General features: G+C 36.0%; 2 protein-coding genes across 4 annotated transcripts in view; one reads left to right on the top strand and one right to left on the bottom strand.

Moving 5' to 3' along the window:
* The window catches only part of paics (phosphoribosylaminoimidazole carboxylase, phosphoribosylaminoimidazole succinocarboxamide synthetase), a 70936-nt gene that overhangs the window by 27928 nt on the left and 21919 nt on the right, over positions 1–21089 (bottom strand). For 2 of the 3 annotated variants that reach the window (XM_039750898.1, XM_039750896.1), the window contains exons 3-9: positions 19932–20345; positions 19141–19236; positions 18632–18703; positions 16355–16825; positions 13967–14038; positions 7989–8164; positions 462–498 (exon numbers count right to left, since the gene is read on the bottom strand). In XM_039750898.1, the coding sequence (XP_039606832.1) occupies positions 462–498; positions 7989–8164; positions 13967–14038; positions 16355–16825; positions 18632–18703; positions 19141–19236; positions 19932–20345 (1338 nt within the window). Of the gene's footprint in view, positions 1–461; positions 499–661; positions 972–7988; positions 8165–13966; positions 14039–16354; positions 16826–18631; positions 18704–19140; positions 19237–19931; positions 20346–21089 lie in introns of those variants that run through there. The other variant, XM_039750899.1, reaches the window with a different exon arrangement.
* Positions 1155–21089, top strand: part of ppat (phosphoribosyl pyrophosphate amidotransferase) — a 70842-nt gene continuing 50907 nt past the window's right edge. Inside the window, exon 1 of the mRNA XM_039750900.1 lies at positions 1155–1485. Within this exon, the coding sequence (XP_039606834.1) occupies positions 1358–1485 (128 nt within the window). The 5' untranslated portion in view covers positions 1155–1357. The remainder of the gene's footprint in view (positions 1486–21089) is intronic.

Raw genomic sequence — 21089 nt, 5'->3', positions numbered from 1 at the left:
CTGGTGAAGTTACTTGCTCATCGTCATAGTGTCAGTAGAAGGACTTGAAACCGTAACGCAATGGTTTTTGGGGCCCCCACTTGCTCCCTTTAATTTGGGGGGTAAACTCGATCCATTTTCTATCCCACATCAGCTAGATCACAGTTGAATACGCCCTCTACCTTTTGCAGAGTTGCAAAGGGCTAGAACTAGGCATGAACGGGCCGCCAATTTATCGCTGGGCACGCCAACAATAACTTATTCAGGGTAGCCTCAAAATTAACATGAAATGTATGGATTTTAAGATATCCGAAAAAAATCCACGTGTACGCGGTAGACGGTGAAAACTCCAAATGGACAAACACCAAGGGTCAACGCTTAGGATGCGCCCAAAATGTTGCAGCCTCGCAGCGGAAGTAAAGCAAGTGCACGTGCTAATCTAAAAAGTTTTTACCCCATTTTTATAAAAAAAAAATACGAACCGTGTGCAGGGTCCATTTCTTCGGTCAGTCGCTGTACCTGCAAAATAAAAAAACGACGTGAGCTGAATGTTAATTCTTTGCCTGTCACCCTTCCCCCTTCAAATTTCGTAATAACGCACTCATTTCATCCATCACCTCGGGCAAAACATAATCGCAACCCCACGCATCAGTTTCTCTTTAGTGAAAGCAAAAGTACTTACCAGTAAAACCAGAGTAAAAAATATACAAGTGTCTGAAAGGCGATCCCGAACTAAACGGACTTCAAAAGTTTTCAAAAGCCTTTCTTTTAAACTCAAATCTCGTCGATACCTCGTGACGCACTATGCCCGTACGCTCCACGTGAGGCGGTAGTCCGAAAGAAATGCACACATGAGACTTACTTACATGCATACATACAGAAATTAATACATGTATAAGCACATGCAGAATTGCACACCTACGTTATTAACAATAATAAAAACGCTACATTTTCATACTGTATGCATATCTTTTTCTGTTAAATTAAATACATTTCTGCAAGCTATCCAACAGGTCTGCTAAAGCGTGTACCAATGTACGTGTTAACTTTTATACATATGTTAATTCGATAAATAAATACAAAGTAAAGACCATCTACGTTTCTGCTTCAGTTTTACTTCTCCGAAGCACTACTGAAACTTGTTAAAATAAATTTGTTCATCTGCTATTGTTTATTATGCATGGTTTAGTCTCCCCCACGCAACAAATGGTTTAGTCCATTGAGCTCTCTTACGGTGGCACTAAGCAACACGTGGGTGCTGCTGAAAGTTGCTGCCGGAGGAAGTATAGCTGACTTGGGGTGACAAAGAATATAGCGCACTGGATTTGGGGTTCTTTACTGCTGTGCCGTTCTGACCCCAAACCCCATATTTTAAGGCATGGAGTTCGAGGAGCTCGGGATTCGGGAAGAGTGCGGAGTTTTCGGCTGTGTGGCTGCCGGACAGTGGCCGACCCAGCTCGAAGTGGCACAGGTCATAACTTTGGGGCTGGTAGCCCTACAGCACAGGTAAATAAGGCTAATTGTTATAACGATGTGATGCGTATGAGGCTAGGTCTAAATAGTTTAATATAAATCACTTCATGAATATTACTTATTTTACCCTTTATGTCTGGTGTATGCAAATGATGCGATGCTGACCGGTAAATCATAAATTGGTGGGACCCCCATTTTCATGCACCGCATTGTTTCCAATAACGCGGGTGTCTATCGCCTGCCTAAACGGTCAAAATGTTTGTGGGTGCACAATGCTAACCTTTCGCAAATCTGTTGACTAATCGATTGTAAACAACTTCATTGGGTTTTCTTTTCGTCTTTGTTGGAAGAAGAGTATTCTTGGATCGGTCGCCGTAGGTCATCTTTTGGGTGTACTGCAGTGTTTTACCTGATGGGATTTATTTATAATGATGAAGCTGTAGCAGGTTAAGTTATTTGCCCAATGTCATAATTTCAGTGGTAATACTTGAATTCGTAAACGTATAACTTATAGTAGGCTAGAGGTTGTTTGTTTGTTGTCCGGAAGCAAAAGTGCATTTTATTCATTTGGCGCCCAAGCACGGTTAAGTGGTAATGGTGATACGCACAAGCTATAGTAGCAGTAGTAGTACTCTGTAGTAGAGAACGAACAGCCTTGGAAATCTATAACACTTAGTAAGCGACTGTCGTCTTGTGTCACCTCACAACTACACAATTAGAGTACAACAGTTTCCATCCGAATTTATTTATTCTCCGATGAAGTTGTGGTTGGCACTGCTGCCTTACAGCTCCAGAATCTAATTTGGAATCCTCATCCATGTCACAGTTTGTAAATAGTCTTCATGTTCTGTCCATATCTGTGTTACCCTTTCTCAATGTGGATCAGCATTCCTCTCACATTCCAAAAACGTTTGTTTGAGGTTGACTGGTAATTTTTAAATTGGCCCTAATGTGAGTGTAACTGTGTACCAATGTAATTGGCTATGTGTGAGTGGGCCCTGTGATGGACTGATACTTCATTCAGGGGCTAATTCCTGTATTGAGCTTGATGCTGCCAGGAGAGGCTGAATTAAAGGGAGGGTTTGAGAACATTGTTGCCTTTGGAAAACACACAGGTTAAATGAATGTCTAAGGATCACACAGAGAGTAGGCAATATTGAACCAGTAACCTTCTAGTCTAAAGTCCAAGGCCTAAAACCCTTAGTCACATTTCCTAGAGTAAATCACAGAATAAATACTGAAACAATTAGAAAAGCCTGAAGTTGTCTGGTATGAAGCCAGAATATAAAGTGGTTAACAAAGTCAAAAGACAGTGGTAGTAAGTAGATGTAATATACTGTACCATAGTAAGTATAATAAGGTGAGTCACAAAAAAAAACACAGTACAGAGAATACATTTGAAATGACACACAAAGAAAGGTCTGGGGTGAGAGATTTACAGAGGACAACAATGGTGAATGAGTGTTCACCAAGGGAGCTTTGAGATCAGCATCATAATTTGTTATACTCCAAACTGTCCAAAAGTATGGTAGGCTCCAACAAACAGATGCTTTTAGAAGAGTTCTTTGTAGAAAAAACAAACAAAGAAATTGTGGTAATTTTCAAAATAGATAAACAAAAGTGAAGTTGTGATAATGGCATATGGAAAATAGTGACAACAGAAGTGCATGTTTTCTAATTTTACAGATGTGGCAAGGTCACTTATATATGTCTGTTTATAAACTTGCATTTTGAAAGCAAGTATCTTCAGACAAAAGCATTTTTAACTTATGGGAGATGAGAAGTAATAATAGATTTTGTTTATATAGCACCATTCCCATGTTTTTTACATTTTTATTTTAATCCTTTTACCTGCTGGCAAAATAAAATTATAGATATATTTGTATCAAGTAACAACATACCCAATAGTAGGTTATAGAAAAAATGTATAATATTTAGGATGTCCTCATTTAGATTAAATCTCCGCTGGTTTTAAAAACAAAATTAAGGAAATTATATAAATAAGGAGCCCTATTCATGTCTCATCAGAAAATAATGATTGAGGGTGATCAAATTGTACCTTAATGAAAGACGTTTTGCATTTTCAGTTATTAATCAAATATTTTAAAACAACTGTTAGAGTTGTAGCTTTCTACATATTTTTTTTTTTGTTTTTTATTTCATGAAAGTGTTTGTTTTTGTCTTACCATGCAATAAGTAATCAATTTGTTTCACTTCAGAAAGACACGCTCTTCATTGTCTTGCATTCCTCAATTTGTTTTTAAAAAGATACAAATGTTCAAGTATTTCTTTCAAGGACATTAAGATATCTACTTCTCAAGAGACTTGCTTTTATGGTCTTGCCAGTTAATGATTTAAACAAACAGTGACACGTACAATTTTTATACATACCACTCTGTCCAGTAATCAAGTAACAGAATTTTTTTTGTGGAAAATATAAATCTGGATTTAAATGACCGTGAAAAAAAATCTCATTATTCTTGTTGCATAATTCACATATCGGTTATCCAGCTGTATGCCCAGGATATCCAAAACACTGATGACCACGTAATTTGAAAGCAAATGTGTGTGCACATGATTCAGAAATCTAAATAGTAAGAATTATGTTGATTCATATGTCCTGATAGCTTCTTACATAATAACTGTTTCAGCATCAAGCAAGAATGCAGTAAAGATTCTCCAGTTTTTCAGATTATATATTGTACATATTATATGATGTCCAATTCTAGGAATGTGTGAGGTATTAATGCTCTTGGCATGCATTTAGTCTTTAAAGGAGAGCAGGAGAAAAAAAAATCTGTTTTAAATTTGAGTCAGATTATTAAGTATAAAAGGGGTAATTGTAGTTGCCGCAATCCAGTCGATCATCTTTCCCTTTCCAGATAGGGACAAGAAGTCCAATTTTCCAGTCATTTGGGATGACACCCATCTCCCAAATGGAAGCAATGATGTGAATGTCTAGGTTTTTTTTTTTGCTGGAGGCAGAGTTGGTGACTTGCCCAGAGTGACTGGCATTTTAAAAAGGTGGCTACTTTGAATCAAAAATTTGAATAAAATTTTGTACACATATTGATCCCGAATCCCTGCAGTAATACTTAAGTCTGCCTCGATTATTACATAATAACCTGGTCCCAATTATTTTATTAGACCACATTCATTTTATTTAATTATAATTTTAACATTTAGTGTACATCACCATTTGAGTTTGCAGGCGTTCTTTCAGCACAGGGAGAGAGTGAAACGTTACAAGCAAGCACACATCCAGAGGGCAAAAGAACGATGTTCTGCAAAATGAATTCTGCATGTTTGAAACTGTTCTTGCCAAAGCTTAAACATCAACCAGCTATTTTATTTAATGTGCTGTACTGTACTGTGCTGTAATGTGCTGTGTTACCTGGCTTCATTCAGGAAATTTTCTGAGTCTACAGGTATAGTGATATTGGTTAATTGATTTATCAGAAGTACTATGTAACAAAGAACCTTTCAGTGTACAATATCTGTATTGCTTTTCTAACAGGGGTTAATATTAGCTCACTTGAGCTGCTTACTGTTCAGTACACTATACAGTCCTTGGTGGTGCTGGTGTGAAAGTGATTTCAGCAGAACTCCGTATTAAAGGATATCACCAATAGTGGTATTTTGAAGTGTTACGAAACGGATTTAAAGTTGATTAATTCAAAGCTAAAAACTGCTAAAAAATCTCAGCTCTCCAATAGCATCAAACCTAAAAATCGTACTACATCAGTATTAAGTCATTTTGAATAAATCTCTTCCAACAAAAAAAAAACTTAAAAGTTAATTTATCTCTCTCAAAAGCACTGTCCTGTTCTCTTCTTATTACATTTTGAAAGTCATGCTTCATTCTGTTCAGTTGTAGCTTGGCTCCATTGGTTCACTTGCTGTAAACTTTGTTGTTTTTTTTTTTGTTTTTGTTTTTGAAACTTTAAAAAAGAGGTTAACGCTGATTTTTTTTGCTGATTATTGATTGGTATTGCAAAATAGTGATGATGTACAGGTGGACAATAGGGTTGGCTTTTTCAAAAACGTAAGGCTATGCTCTGATTTTAAATGCTGTCAACTAAGTTCAGTGGCTGATGCGAATTCTAGTCTCCAGTTCTGTATTTGCACAAGGTTGCAGATAAGATGAAGGGGGTGGGGAGTAGTTTAAAATAAATACTTTTCTTACTAGATCAATTACATGAAATTGACTGCGAACATAGGCACAGTTCCTGGCAAACACTTGCTAAATGTATCTTCTTTGTGCTTCGCTGATCTTTGCTCCCACGGGACTCATCTGGAAGAGGGGCAATGTTAGGGCCAGGTGACATCCCTTCTACTTATGTTCCAGGGGAACAGCCATGGGCTTCTCAGTTGCCCCTTCCCCCCGGGACGCTTGGTGGCAGCCTCCCTGGTTGACGATGGTGCCTCAGTTTCCCTGTTGAATTTTACACGTGCCTCTGGGTCAGTCTGTGCCGGGTCAGGTGCAATATAGCACCTTTATCACTATATATATATATACAGTATATATATATATATATATATATATATATATATATATATATATAAACACACACACACACACACACACAGTACTGTGCAAAAGTTTTAGGCAGGTGTGATCATTTATTTTCATCAATCAACAAAATGCAGTGAATGAACAAAAGAGAAATCTAAATTTAATCAATATTTGGTGTGACCACCCTTTGCCTTCAAAACAGCACCAATTCTTCTAGGTACACTTGCACACAGTTTTTGAAGGAACTCCGCTGGTAGGTTGTTCCAAACATCTTGGAGAACTAACCACAGATCTTCTGTGGATGTAGGCTTCCTCAAATCCTTCTGTCTCTTCATGTAATCCCAGACACACTCGATGATGTTGAGATCAGGGCTCTTTGGGGGCCATACCATCACTTCCAGGACTTTTGTTATTCGTAAGGCTGAAGATAGCTCATAATGACTTTGGCTGTATGTTTGGGTCATTGTCCTGCTGCAGAATAAATTTGGGGCCAATCATACGCCTCCCTGAATGTTATTGCATGATGGATAAGTATCTACCTGTATTTCTCAGCATTGAGAACACAATTAATCCTGATCAAATCTCCAACTCCATTTGCAGAAATGCAGCCCCAAACATTTAAGGAACCTCCACCTTGCTTCACTGTTGCCTGCAGACACTCATTATTGTACCCTTCTCTAGTCCTTCAACGAACAAACTGCCTTCTGCTACAGCCCAATATTTCAAATTTTGACTCATCAGTCCAGAGCACCTGCTGCCATTTTCTGCACCCTAGTTCCTATGTTTTTGTGCATACTTGAGTCACTTGGCCTTGTTTCCACTTCGGAGGTATGGCTTTTTTGCTGCAACTCTTCCATGAAGACCACTTCTGGCCAGACTTCTCCGGACAGTAAATGGGTATACCTGGGTCCCACTGGTTTCTGCCAGTTCTGAGCTGATGGCACTGCTGGACATCTCCCAATTTCGAAGGGTAATATGCTTGATGTGTCTTTCATCTGATGCACTAAGTTTCCTTGGCTGACCACTGCGTCTACGATCCTCAACGTTGCCCGTTTCTTTGTGCTTCTTCAAAAGAGCTTGAACAGCACATCTTGAAACCCCAGGCTGCTTTGAAATCTTTGTCTGGGAGAGATCTTGCTGATGCAGTATAACTACCTTGTGTCTTGTTGCTGTGCTCAGTCTTGCCATGACATGAAACTGTCTTCATGAAACAGCATTTTTTCACACCTGCCTAAAATCTTTGCACAGTACTGTGTGTATGTATATATATGTATTTCTTTTTTTTTCTGCCAATGAGCTATAAGACTGCTCAACATACCATTTATAATGGAAGTTGGAAACTTCTCCCTGTTGCTTTGGTGACTTGACCATATTAAACAAATCCATGACCCTGGCTGATCATCCAGCATACTCCAATGCAATGTTTTTGGATCTTCCTGTACACTCAGTATTAGCATTGCTAGCATTTTTCATTTGCTTTTAAGGTGTTATTGAAATGGTGCCAAAACCATACTCTGAAACATTTTGAAATTCTGTTTATCATCTAGCAGCCTGACTGTGCTATTTTCATGGCAGCAAAAAGTTAATGTGCGGAATAGCCTGTGTTAATAGGACCTGTTAATAGGAGTGTACGTCAATCAATGTATGTGGGAGTGAACATACTGCTTGCAGTGGTATGGCTGAGAAGGTAAGACTCCGAAACTGAGAATTCAAGCACAGGCGAGAAAATCGGGACAAGCTGGCCATAAGTTCACAGGTGTGTGGGGGATTATAGCCCACAGTCATTATACTGTATTCTAAAGTATTTATATTCTGAAGTTCATTGTCAATAAATAGTGTTCTTCATCAGGTATATGTGCATTATAATGTAACCAGACTAGGTATGTTATAGTAAAAAAAATAAAAAGGTAATAATTACTTTTATGAGTTGTCAACGTTTTTCTACTAATGCTCCATGTACATAATTCTTTTGATGCTTGAAATGTTTTGTAATACTGTACTGTAGAAGATCAAGATTTACCTGAGTCAACTGGCAGGCACTTTGATTGGAAGTGTGGGTGATGGTCTTTGTTGTCGGAATGCAAAGGCCTTCTTCCTCTTGCTTGCAAGGGTTGCTTTTAGATAGCGTTTGACTGTCCACCAAACATTCAATTGGCTGTGCTGCATGAACTCTCTTTTTACTTGATGATGGAGATTCTAAAACAAAAAAAATATTTCAAGTTTAAACTACTGTACTGAAAAAAGTCTGTATTGTAAGAAATACCTGTTTAGAAGTTCAGTATAATATACAGTATGTTCTGTATTTGGCCATGACTAAACAACTTGCTATAAGACATATGCATATAAGTAGATTGTAAATTAGCTTATTTTGTAAGCTAAATGGGCTGCAAATAGCCTATTGTTTAGCAGAAAATATTGGTTGTTCTAAAAAATAAATGTAAACGTACCACTTTTCCTTCAATAGATGTCAATATGAAAATGAAGAATGGATTGGTCAGCAATATCCTTGAGTTGTACTCTTTACTTTGAAGTTTCAGTTAACATTCATTGTACATGCAGTATGTTCAGCATCTAATTAATTAAACATCAGTCATGCTTATTTTTTAAAATAATTCTGTGACAATAGCATTTGATTTTAAAAGTAAAAGTGTTGTCTGTGACTGCAATCATGAAAAGTACCAATATAAAACAGACCGATAGGTATAGGGCATGGATCAAATTGTTAGACTTTGGTATATCAAAGATATAAGATTCAGTTATATGTTAGAAAATGAAATTGTGTGCAAGTCAACAAAAAATGTACATTTGATGCTAACTCGGGAGGTTTATTATTGTTAAGCATTTTATCATTATGGTTTGCAATTAAAATTTTCTAATACCAATGAGTGGAGTTTTTAATTAGGACTGAAACTAATAACTATTAATAATTCAACAGTTGGCTGATTAATTTGATTGATTAAATTGAGGTTTTACACAATGCAATATACTGTAAGAGGGGTGTTATTTATCTACTTGAGTATGAAAGAAAGTAGCAAGCATGTTGAAACAAGACTGTGCATATTGTGACATGTCGCAAGGTTACTCATGCACAGTTGTGGCTCAGTGTGAGTCTAACGTTCCAAGAGACAGGATATTAGGTGAGTCCTTGTGTGAATCATGTCAGAAAATGCTAGATTTGGAACAATATTCAGTGATATAATTTCTCATGAAAGAAGGGGGAAAAAGCCAAAGAAGATCCATGAACACATCACTGCAGTTTATGGTGAGTCGGTCCCATCATCCTACAAAGTAAAATTGTGGAGCAAGCAGTTTAAATGGGGTAGATAGTCCATTGAAGATGACCCTCACACTGGGTGGCCTGTGGAAGCAACTTCCACATAAATGTGCAAGAAAGTGGAGGATTTAATTTTTTCAGACAGACTAAGGTTTCCCAAATAGCTGAAGAAATGGGCATCTCAGCTGGTACAGTTTGGAAAATCATGAAAATTTGGGCATGTCAGTACAAGATGGGTTCCAAGAATGCTGACGCCATGTCAGTAGGCCACGAGGCTCCATTGTTGTAAGAAGAACTTGGAGATGCTCCGTGAATTTTTTTCATTCCTTGGTGACTGGAGATAAGACTTGGGGCTATCACAGAGATCCTGAGTCCAAAATGGATTCAATGTAGTGAAAGCATAAGTCAGCCCCGACCCTAAAAAAGTTCAAGCCATGTCATGGCACCTGTCTTCTGGGATACTGAAGGACTTTTGCTTCTGGAGATCATGCCACGCAAGACAACCATAACCGGGGAGAGTTACCCCAACACAATGATCGCTTTGCGGGAGTCAAACAAGGAGAAAAGATGAGGAAAACTTGCAGCAGGTGTGCTGCTTCTTCATGACAATGCGCCAGTTCACATGTCACGTTAGTCACAAGCTGCAATCCAAGAATGTGGGTTTCAGCAGCTGAACCATCCACCCTATTGTCTTGACCTGGCTCCCTTAGATTATTTTCTGTTCTGAGTTTTGAAGAAATCTCTCCATGAACAGCGCGTTTCAAGTGATGAAGACATCAAGGTAGCTGTGGCAAAACAGAATATTTTTTTTTCTAAGTGGTTAAAGTCATTACAGGAAAAGTGAATGAAGTATATGGAACTATCAGGGTACTACATTGAAGAATAAAATATTTTTGAAAAACTGTTTTCTTTCCTACAGAGGTAAATAAATTATTGAATGTCCCTCGTATGTGCAAAAGTGCAAGTGTTTAAGAATTTAAAGTTTTATTCCTTGCATGATTACCTCCTTCTTAGCAATAGTACAAGTGTTCTCTAAAAGTACGTTGGGGGATAAAAGGTCATAGCAATAAGTCTTGTTACTAACTTGAACACTTTCAAGGATGTTGTCAACATCAAGTAGCTGGTAGACTGAAAATATTAAAATCAGCAAAAGTTGTTTGATTTTGTAGATGGCTGCATGCACAGCAAGATGAATTGAGTTGTTTGTACTAATGTTAAAAGAATTACTCTGCAATTGTTTTGCATTTGATGATGATTTTACTGTCAGGTAAAAATTTTGAACTGTTAGAAAAAAAAAAAAAGAAACTAAAAGTAACATTTAAAATGTTACTGGACTATCCCTAAGTGTGAATTACAGAGTAATCACCCTCTGATGTGTCTAGTGCCTCCATTCCAAGACAGGACATATTGTTGTCTCCTCCATATTTTAAAGTGCGATTGCTCAAAGAAGGGATATACATAATATGTAACAAGACTTCTAATTGTTAGATCTTTTCATCATTGATATTAGTTCTAATTTCTGTAAGTTGGGAAATTTTTATGTATCCATCCTCTTCCGCTTATCCGAGATCAGGCCGCGAGGACAGCAGCTTGAGCAGAGATGCTCAGACTTCCCTCTCCCTGGCCACTTCTTCTAGCTCTTCCGGAGGAATCCCAAGGCATCCCCAGGCCAGCCGGGAGGCATAGTCCCTCCAGTGTGTCCTGGGTCTTCCCCGGGGCCTCCTCCCGGTTAGACGTGCCGGAACACCTCACCAGGGAGGCGTCCAGGAGGCATTCTGATCAGATGCCCGAGCCACCTCATCTGACTCCTCTCAATGCAGATGAGCAGCAGCTCTACTCTGAGCCCCTCCCGGATGACTGAGCTTCTCACCATATCTTTAACGGAAAGCCACGTATCCATTATAGAAAAAATAATTGGCAAGTCATTGCTGCTTGATCCACAGTACATAGCATGAGTAGGTAATACTGAAAAATACATGCATTCATCCGTGAACCTGCTTAATTCTGTGGATCAAGGGGCTATAACTATAAACCCACCCTGTATGAGGTTGTAGACCATTTCAAGACATTGTCATGCACTCCCATAAAGAACCAGTTTGGGCTTTTGAATTAATTAATCATGTATGTCTCTGGGATGTGGGAGGAAAACTGGACTACCTGAGAAAAAACTCAGTGCAAGTGCTAGTCATTTTACCATTGTGCTAACCAAACTATGATTAAACCATTCCACATTAACCAACAAGTATTGTGACCCTTTATATTAGGTCTTCTATAATCCTCTTTCTTAACAGAGCCTGCTTTATGGGAATGAAGGCCACAAATGACTTGCCAGAGTAACATTGGCTTAAACAATGGCAACTAAACATGAAAATATTCAGAAGAAACTAGTTTACTTTGATTCCCAATTCTAGACATTCTGCTGCAAATTCTGATCCTGATTTGGTTTTGTAGAATATCCATCCATCCATTATCCAACCCATCCATCCATCCATTTTCTAACCCGCTGAATCCGAATACAGGGTCACGGGGGTCTGCTTTAGCCAATCTCAGCCAACACAGGGCACAAGGCAGGAACAAACCCCGGGCAGGGCGCCAGCCTACCACATTGTGCAGAATATTTTACCTTTTAATGAGGCAGAAAAGAAGAGTGGTTGAAGTATATTTTTAAAGTTAAAATTGAGGGGGAAAAAATAGGTACCAGTCTTTCTGATGCCTCTTAAAACAGGGCAACAAAGTAGCTACTAATGAAGAAATTTCAGTTTATTCTGATGGTGTTTTGAATAGATCTTCAACTGCTGTTGTACTTAAACTCCCAGTTATACTAGAACTGTAGTCTGTTAACTAGTATAGTTCCTTTCACTGAGCACACCATCACCAGGCAGTTTACCAAGTACTCGAGTATGAGTCATATCAACCATGTAATAATGTGCAGTTCAGGTTGTAACCCAACTATACACAGTTTCTCTGAATTTGGAAAGAGCATTTAAAATGATTTTTGCATTAAGAAAACCATCAACACAATCGTGTAGACACAAAAATGCTTTACCTTTGTAAATATCAATTCATGTTATGCTCATCATGACATAATTAGCTTATTTCTCCAGTTCACTTATTTTTCTGGATTATCCATTTGTTTGACAGATATGGTTTGGTCCCACAGAAAATAAGCATCTGAAAAGTGCTGATGGGAATGAAATGGTCCTTTTAGATAACAAGCCCCACTTTATTTTTAAATGCACTTCTTGTCATCATTTGCCATGGGCCAGAATGCAAAAGTTTTTGAATTACATACAGTACATTCATGTATTCACGAGTCTGCTTGATCCAGATCAGCGTCAAAGGTGGCTCAAGCTTGTCATGGCAGCAATTGGTGTAAGACAACAATCATAAACTGTGTGTTTTTTTATATATAAATAAAATACAATTCAGAATTAATGAGGTATGGCCTGTTTCTGTAGGAAATTATAAAATGGGTAGGAAAAATGAAATGAACTAATGGCTGAATTTTACTTTTACCTATTCTTATTTATTAATGCCAGTGGTTCTTAATCTGTGTTTCAGGGCAAAACATTTTCAAAATGAGCAAGTTCATACTTTTAAAATGATCATAAGATGCTGGTAAAATATCTTCTTTAAATGTGTGTCTTAATTTTGAAATTCTAATGAGTTACTCATTTAAGCATTACTTGTACACTTTCTAAACATTTTATTCATTGCCAATATCATAAAAATTAAAACACAAATGGGGGGGAAAATTTCTGTGTGTGACCACACATATTGATGACAACCACCTCACTGCTGTTTAGGAAGCAATTAAATGAATGTGAGATAAAGGCAATTCAGAGTAAACATATGCTGGAGAGCCTTTCTTTGATAAAATGTTTTTCAGTTCACTGCTGCAGGGTAAAAAATGGTACTTTGCAACCTTTTGAGAAGGGATTCGGTTAAACTTTGAATATCATATATGAAAATCAAACATGCCCATATTTCGTAATTTCTCCTACTGTATCCTGTAGCAAATCTGTCATGCAAGAATCACTGTCATCATTGTCATTTTTCTGAGATATATAACTGATTGTCAGGTATCTGAAGTAACTGATTGTTAAACACCTAATATGAATTAGAAGACTTATCCTAAGGGTGAGTAAAAAAATGTATAAAGTAAAACAAGTTTATTTAAAGAATATGTACAGTATGTGCTGTATACATACATGTTTGTGGTTCATATAGTTTGAATGAAAAACACACATTCTGAAAAAATGGTGAGAGCTCTCAACAACTAATTTGCTGAATTAAGACAATGGGTAGACATTGATTAATAATGTGATTTCTGGAATTCATTAAAAAATTATGTTTATGAAATGGAAGGTTTGCCTTGGCCTTCATCTAATGCCTAGGATGAGGTCTTGAAGCCGTAAAAGAATTTTGGAAAATTTTACACATACAGTATATTCTACAAGTAAAACAAACACATAATCTCTATATGTGCAAGTCTGGTACGTAAAATATAGAAAATGTATAACTGTTATACAAACGTATAATTATTTTCCTTATGCCATCTTAATAAAAAATAAATAATGAACATGCATATTTCTAGTGAGGCTGAACATATTGGTAAGATGGTAAATATTTTATCTTTTCCACTTTTGAGTTAAAAAGTGGAGTTTTGAGTAGATCTGAAGTCTTAATTTTACTTTTGTCATTCTAAATATGTTCACTTGTACCTTCTTTTTTGGCTTTCCTCTTTGTACCAAGGACCACTAGTTCTTCCACTTTGTTGGTGTATTCATTTTCATCTGTTTTTTAAAAAATGACAAAGACATTGTTATAAAGTTATTGGAGTTTGATATTTCATATGTTTAGCACCCATATTTTCTTTAAATAATCATGTCACAATATACCTTCTAAATTCTGTAGTTAAATTTAGCATACATTCATAGTATACATTCATATATCAATGTCAGTTCGGGCTAAATATGTAGTATTTGAACAGTTAATTGTAAATATGTATATGTTCTGAATATATACTGCATGCAGTTACTACTTTGCGTAATGTGATAGGATCTTATTCATACAGTAATTAATGACTTATAAATGTTTTCAAATGCAGACAATGTTTTAGTTGTTTTCATGTAAATTTGTCTTAAGTTAAAGGGAAAGGCTCCTGTATGTGAGAGAGCTCATAACGAATGAGCTATCTGCTGGAGCTATAATGCATACGGTGCAGCTGTAAGGAACAAAGAAAAATTGGTGTTTTTTTGTTTGTTTTTTTTTTTTACCCACAAAAACAGAGGGAGGTTGGTCTTCCCGATGTCTTGTGTTTTTTGGTACCATGGCAGAATGGGAAAAGGAAAAAGATGAGTGGAGACTGTGGCTGATCTCTCCATACCTGGAAATTATTTGTATGGCCAACAGCACTATTTAGCAGTGCATCATTTGGCTGTCAAAATGTGGCAAGCTTTGGAAATTTGAAACAATGCTGACAAGTCAGTCATGAGGCAGTCGTGTAATCTGACATTCTCAAGGCAGCAAAATACAGCAACTGTAGTCATTTGACATGCTCTCCTACTGGAAGTTGTGCAATCCATGTCTGTCTTGAGCACATTATGATGTAAATTAAAGAAAGCCAATACCTGTATAATGTATAAAGTCACAGTATTTATATTATGAGCATATGGTAAGCAATTATGGATGAAACAACGGAGTAATACATTTATGTCAGTAAATGAAACATCATGTTTCTTCAAGGACAAAAAAGCAGATTTCAGTACTGTACAAACTTAAGCCCCAGATTGATTTTAATAATGGACCAAAAAATAGGAACTAGGAAGTTGCTAAATGCTAGATAGAGAGATAGATAGATAAAAGAAAATGGCAAAAAACACACAAGCAAGCCTTGTTTTTCTGAATTTCAGTCATTTGTCAGTAGATACATATGATTAACGCAATAAGAAAATTACAAGAAGTGATGCACTTTGAAGATTTAAATGGCTGGAAAGAAATATTTTGGCCTAGGCCATATTTATTCTACAGTCCTTACCATCTAATCACTGCAGGAAATTGTAAATTCATAAATCTGTTTATAAGTTATGATAAGCTAAGTATTAAATGTTGGTACATTACTCTTAAAGTGTACTTCTATACAGTATATCTAGGGGTAGGACAAATGGTGAGGTGTAACTTGTTATCTGGAATCCGTTTCTATTTAGTGTAAATATATAAAAGGCTGGCTAGCAATAGAAAATTGTCAAAGAATCTTTAAAAAAGAATTGGTGAAAACACTATAGCATAAATTGAGTGGTAAATGTCTCAGTGTTTAGCTACTGGAAAACAAATGGTCATTATCACCAATTGCTGAGATTCCACAGCAAAAGAGCTTTAATACTCTTATCTTTAAGAAAGCTGATTAGCAGGCAATATACCATACATACTTGCTAAAATTATAGAGGGGGACATATACTGCATCTTGTTAGAAGGGTAGAGTATTGGGAGTTAATGGCATTTTTGGAATTAACTTATACTGTTCAATTATGTCAAACAGTTAAATATCAACTTGAAGCAAGGAGCAGTGAAATAGTTCTTTTCTCAAAGTCAAAGAAAGTGCACAGACCACTAATTTGTAGGCTGTATTCAAAAATGAGTTGGGTTAATTGACATTTAGTTCATTGATAAGTAAATCGGACTGAATTTGCTTATTGAAGCACTTTTGTACTCGGGTAAATCAACAATGAGGTGCAACACTTTTTAGCCAGTATTAAAGAGTGGAACACGCAGAACTTTCTCTGATTGTTTCTGGTTGCTACTGTATTTACTGATTACAGTTAGCTTGGTATCTTGGTTTATCAAACTGCTATTTTTGTATTGCCCCAAATAAAATGATTTTACCGTATCTGCATTGATAACCACTGACACAAGACATTAGTGGTGAATATCTTCATAAAAAGTGTCAAAGTACAGTATGGTTTTTCCCACTAGAACTGCACAGATTTTTATTCAATATGAAACTTTTAGGAATTAAGACAACTGAAAACATTTCAAAGATCTAATCATTTTATACATTACACATTGATGGAAGATACTTTTTTTTTTGTTTTTTTTTTTTTTATATATACCTGTATTATGTTGTTCTGCAGAATGTGTGCTTTTTGGTGTGTCAGTCTCATCACTGTTCTTTCCGTTTAGGTTTGTTGGCTGAGGGAGGGATTCTGATTCTTTTCTTTGATGTGAGCTTGACTGCTTTAGGATATCATCTACTTCATCATAGAACCGCATACTTCTCCTGGGATTGCAGAGCTGATTATTTCCTCTTTGAAGTGCTCTATATTCATACTTCAGATTTTTATATTTTGTCCGACATTGCTTCCAGTCCCGGTCAATGCCAATTTCCATTAATCTGTTGGCAATCTGTTCAAAAATCTCCTTGTTTCTTGTTGCCCCTTCAAGCTGCTGTCTGATATTTTCATCAGACCAGATAAGAATTAGAGCTTTAACTTCGTCATCACTCCAGTGCCGTCCTATTCCTGTGTCATTGACTGTGATGACTCTGAATTGATTGAATTTGTCATCTGCTGAAATATGATCACCTGGAAAGCCACATTCAAATCAGGACATTAAAGGTTCATTATTTTTAGAAAAGTTCTTATTATCAATCTAAAAATGTGAAAGTAACATTCAAAATGAAAAATCTAGTGAGTTTACGATGCACATTAACATATGCAGCTATCAAAGTAAGAAACACATAGTCCAAGTGATACCCTTGTGTATTTGTGGCTGTATTCTATTTATTGCAGTGTTTTTGGTTCAGGATAATAGGTAAATGCTGTCCTTGCATTTCAGTATATTTCTTCTTTTTAACTATGGTATGCTTTTTTACATGTAACATTTAGAATATCTGTATTGATATATAATAAAAATAACTGAATTTTATATTGCATCATATTAAATAAATGCATGCAGAAAAAATGTTTTTTGCAAAACATTAATACATCATCACCTACTTAATGTCAAAGTGAGATTAGAGAGGATGCTTATTTTCATGGCTTTCCTGTTGTGAATAAACTGAACATGACTCTGAGCTTGAATGAATTAGTGCCATGTCCATGGTTGCAACTACTACCAGGAAAGACCTTGGCGTCCAATGACCTTAAATTGGATTAAGTGAGAATGTTACTGTATGTACTTTAAACATTCTAGCACACATATGGACTTGGAGCAACTTCCTCCTTCCCTTTTAACAGTTTCCTTTGGGATCAGTAAAGTTTAAATCCATCTTATCTATCTATCCTGCTGTAACTGTGCCTGGCTTTCTCATAGTGCTTGAAATTCAGAAATATTTATAAACTGGAAGTAGTATTAAATACTAGTGTACTCAACAGTAAAATTAAAAAGCAAATTAAAAAAAAATTAATATAGCTTAAGAAGAAGACCTTTAAATTGAAATGTGCATGTAAAGTAGCTATTCTTATTAAAAAGAAACCTAAAGTAAAATTGCAATAAGCCTACATCATGCATGTCTGTGGTCTAGATGACGACACTGTTATTTTGCATCTTGCATAATATTTGTCAGTTTGTTCAGTTTTTGATTTATATCGAATATCAGAAGCAAAAATACTGATGTTTCTCTTTATTGAAATCTGTTAAACTGAAGAAAGTGACCGATAAGGAACCTTCCTGTAATCTTGTTTCTGACAGGTTTTCTGAATGTGTATTTTTGTTTCTGAAACAAAAAAAAACAAAATAATTTGCGTGAATTTCAGGACAGTAGAGGATGCCAGACTACCTGGAAAATAAATATAATCATTGGAAGAACATGTAGACTCAACACAGGTCATTAGTTCCTAAGTTAGAATGTCTTTGGCAGTATTTATTTTTTTTTTATTTTGTAAGACCATTTATTAATATATGTTTATCATATACATTTTAAAAATTAATTTGATTATATAGATTTTTTATTATGTGGTGATTTGGTAGGATTTGTATTTTTTTTTTTTTTTTAATAATTGGCTTTCAAATACTCAGCAGAGATTGTATGTTATCCTATAAAAATTACTATTACAAATTATATTAGTGGTATTACTTGATATGTGCAATATGATCCTGGGAGGGTCTGTGTCAAATACCAGATTATTACTGGTATAGTAAACTAGTAGGCAGAGTTGTAGATAAAAAAATTTTAAATGGATTACAGCAGCTAATCCTGTGTAGAATTTAATTTAGTTTTAGAGTTCTGTGTGTAATTATAGTGTGTCTTTCACTTTTTCAATTGTTTTTAAACTTTAAAATTTAAATTAAAATGTTTTTCAGGATTTAAGTTTTTGAATAACATTACATGAATATACGCAACATGAACTTGTGAGAATTACAGTATAAAATACCAGTTATCTATTTACCTCTGTCTGTCATTGTTTTCCAGTGTAGTGGAGGAACTGGATCTTCCGATGCAATACTGGCAGAATCGTCATCTTTAATCAAAAATACATATTTAGATAAGAACATTTAACTGTTGGCTGGCTGTGCCTTTTCAGTACATTACAGTTTTAAATAATTAAGTTTTTTTTAATAAAAATAGTAAGTTCTAATGTTTGATTTCAAAAGAAATGTGTTTTATTCGGTGTGGATAGTTCCAAAAGTTCACTTGATTTCTAATAATTCTACATCTTTTGAGTTATTTAATAAATAATAATATAAATGTTTGCATCCACATATGACATTTGCTAAAAACTGAAACAGTAATAAAGCACGTTGAAACAAAACTTCAATACAGCTTTTGTCCACAAGGTGGTGTACTATGATGGTGAAAACATTCAACATGACTATATATAATTCATGAAAATTGCAGGGGCATAAGGCTTGAAAATTGTGCTGGGCATTTACACAGATCTACTGGTTCTGTGCTTACCTTCAAATTGAGGCTCTTTTTTAATGTATGCATTGTTTAAATCTTCGGATGCTGTGCTGAAGGAATCGTCCTCATCCAAACCAGTGAGATTCTCCTCTGTAACAGGAAAATGAAAATCTATAGTATTTATTCTTGATAGTTTCCTACAGCATCATCAGACTTAAGTGTTTATATTTTTTCATCCCAGGCTATCTAATAACTGTATACACATGTTACATATTATTGGACACATATCCTAAATTAACATGGTTATTTCTGTCCCTCTGCATTTTTGTGAATTCCGTACTTTTAGGCAATTCCAACTTTTTGTGTACAGACCATAGTGTGTTAAATACAAGCAAGGTTTAGGTTTTTCCAATCTTTCAGACTTTATTTAGAGGAAAGGCATGTAAGTATAAAAACCACTCAAATAGTTTACCCAATTTAAGATATACCATTAATTGTTCCTGTACTGACCTAAACTGCTAGCATAAAGAAAATTTTCCCTTCAAAACTAAGTTGATCTGATTTTTTTTTTTTTTCCCCCAAAATTCATTAAAGGTTACATCATTATAAAAGGCTAAAAGTATAAAATGGGATGTCTTTTTTTTTTTTTTTTTTTATTAATATGTAAAAAAAATTAATTCACAAACTATTGTGGAATTTCTAAAAGGACCTATAAAATTATTCTAAAGCTAACATTTTGAATTTGCATTTTTAGCCTGTTTTTTCTTCATGCTTCTATCTATCATAAAAGTAAAATATTTTAACAAATTAGCTTGTTGGTGGCAAGAAACAAAAGAGAATGTTACCTTCACTGACAGTTTCTTTTCCCAGTTCATTATTATTTCTTGCTTTTGTAGACTTGTGCCGCAGAATGACATCAATCTCATTGAAGAACTTCATGCTTTTCCATGCGTTTCCTGAGCCTTGAGCACTTCGTACAGTCTTGTATTCATATTTTAGGTTTTTATATTTAGTTCTGCACTGCTTCCAGTCCCGGTCTACTCCAAATTTCTGTAGTTTATTTGCAATTTCTTCAAAAATTCCTTTGTTGCGTACTGCTCCTTCAAGCTGTCCCTGTATGTTGCTATCTGACCAGACATATAACAAGGCTCGGACTTCATCATCAGTCCAATGTTTTCCTCCTTCTGTAGCAACTGAAGGGATGAATGGAGGCTTCACTTGATCACACAGTGGCTTTTGAGTGGCTGAAAATTTAAAGTCTAAACAGATTCATAAGTCTGTTACTAACGTATTCTGTCAGAACATATGTTACTGTATGAACAGTGTTACTTGTAAAGCTGGATTAATAATCACTGATTAGATCTATACTAATAAAAGGCAAAGCCCTCACTGACTCACTCACTCACTGACTCATCACTTAATCTCCAACTTCCCATGTAGGTAGAAGGCTGAAATTTGGCAGGCTCATTCCTTACAGCTTCCTTACAAAAGTTGGGCAGGTTTCATTTCGAAATTCTACGCGTAATGGTCATAACTGGAAGCTATTTTTCTCCATATACTGTAATGGAGTTGAGCTCGAAAGGCATGGGGGGGCGGGGTTTCATGTGACATCGTCATGCCTCCCACGTAATCACGTGAACTGACTGTCAACGCAGTACGTAGAAAACCAGGAAGAGCTCCAAAAAGCGCTGAAGAAAACATGCATTATATAATTGAGAAGGCAGCGAAACAATAAGAAGCGAGCAAGTTACATATACAACCATATTCATGAGTGCTGCTACTTCGGAAACAAAGCATGGTGTAAACCTAAAGTTTAAATTAAGTTCATAGACACGCTGCCGCTGGCGTTTGTCATGCCCACAAATAATGCGGGATACAAGTTTAATGAGAGGACACAGGATATAAACGAGAGTTTTGATCACTTTGTAACTAAGTTAAAATTGCAGGTGAGGGGCTGTGCTTATGCAAATTCCGAGAGACTGTGTTTGTGGGGGATTGACAGT

Source organism: Polypterus senegalus, chromosome 4, assembly GCF_016835505.1.
Source record: "Polypterus senegalus isolate Bchr_013 chromosome 4, ASM1683550v1, whole genome shotgun sequence".
In the NCBI taxonomy this organism is placed as follows: domain Eukaryota; kingdom Metazoa; phylum Chordata; class Cladistia; order Polypteriformes; family Polypteridae; genus Polypterus; species Polypterus senegalus.
Note: the sequence above shows the minus strand (reverse complement) of the source record. Positions and strands in the feature narration are given on the sequence as shown.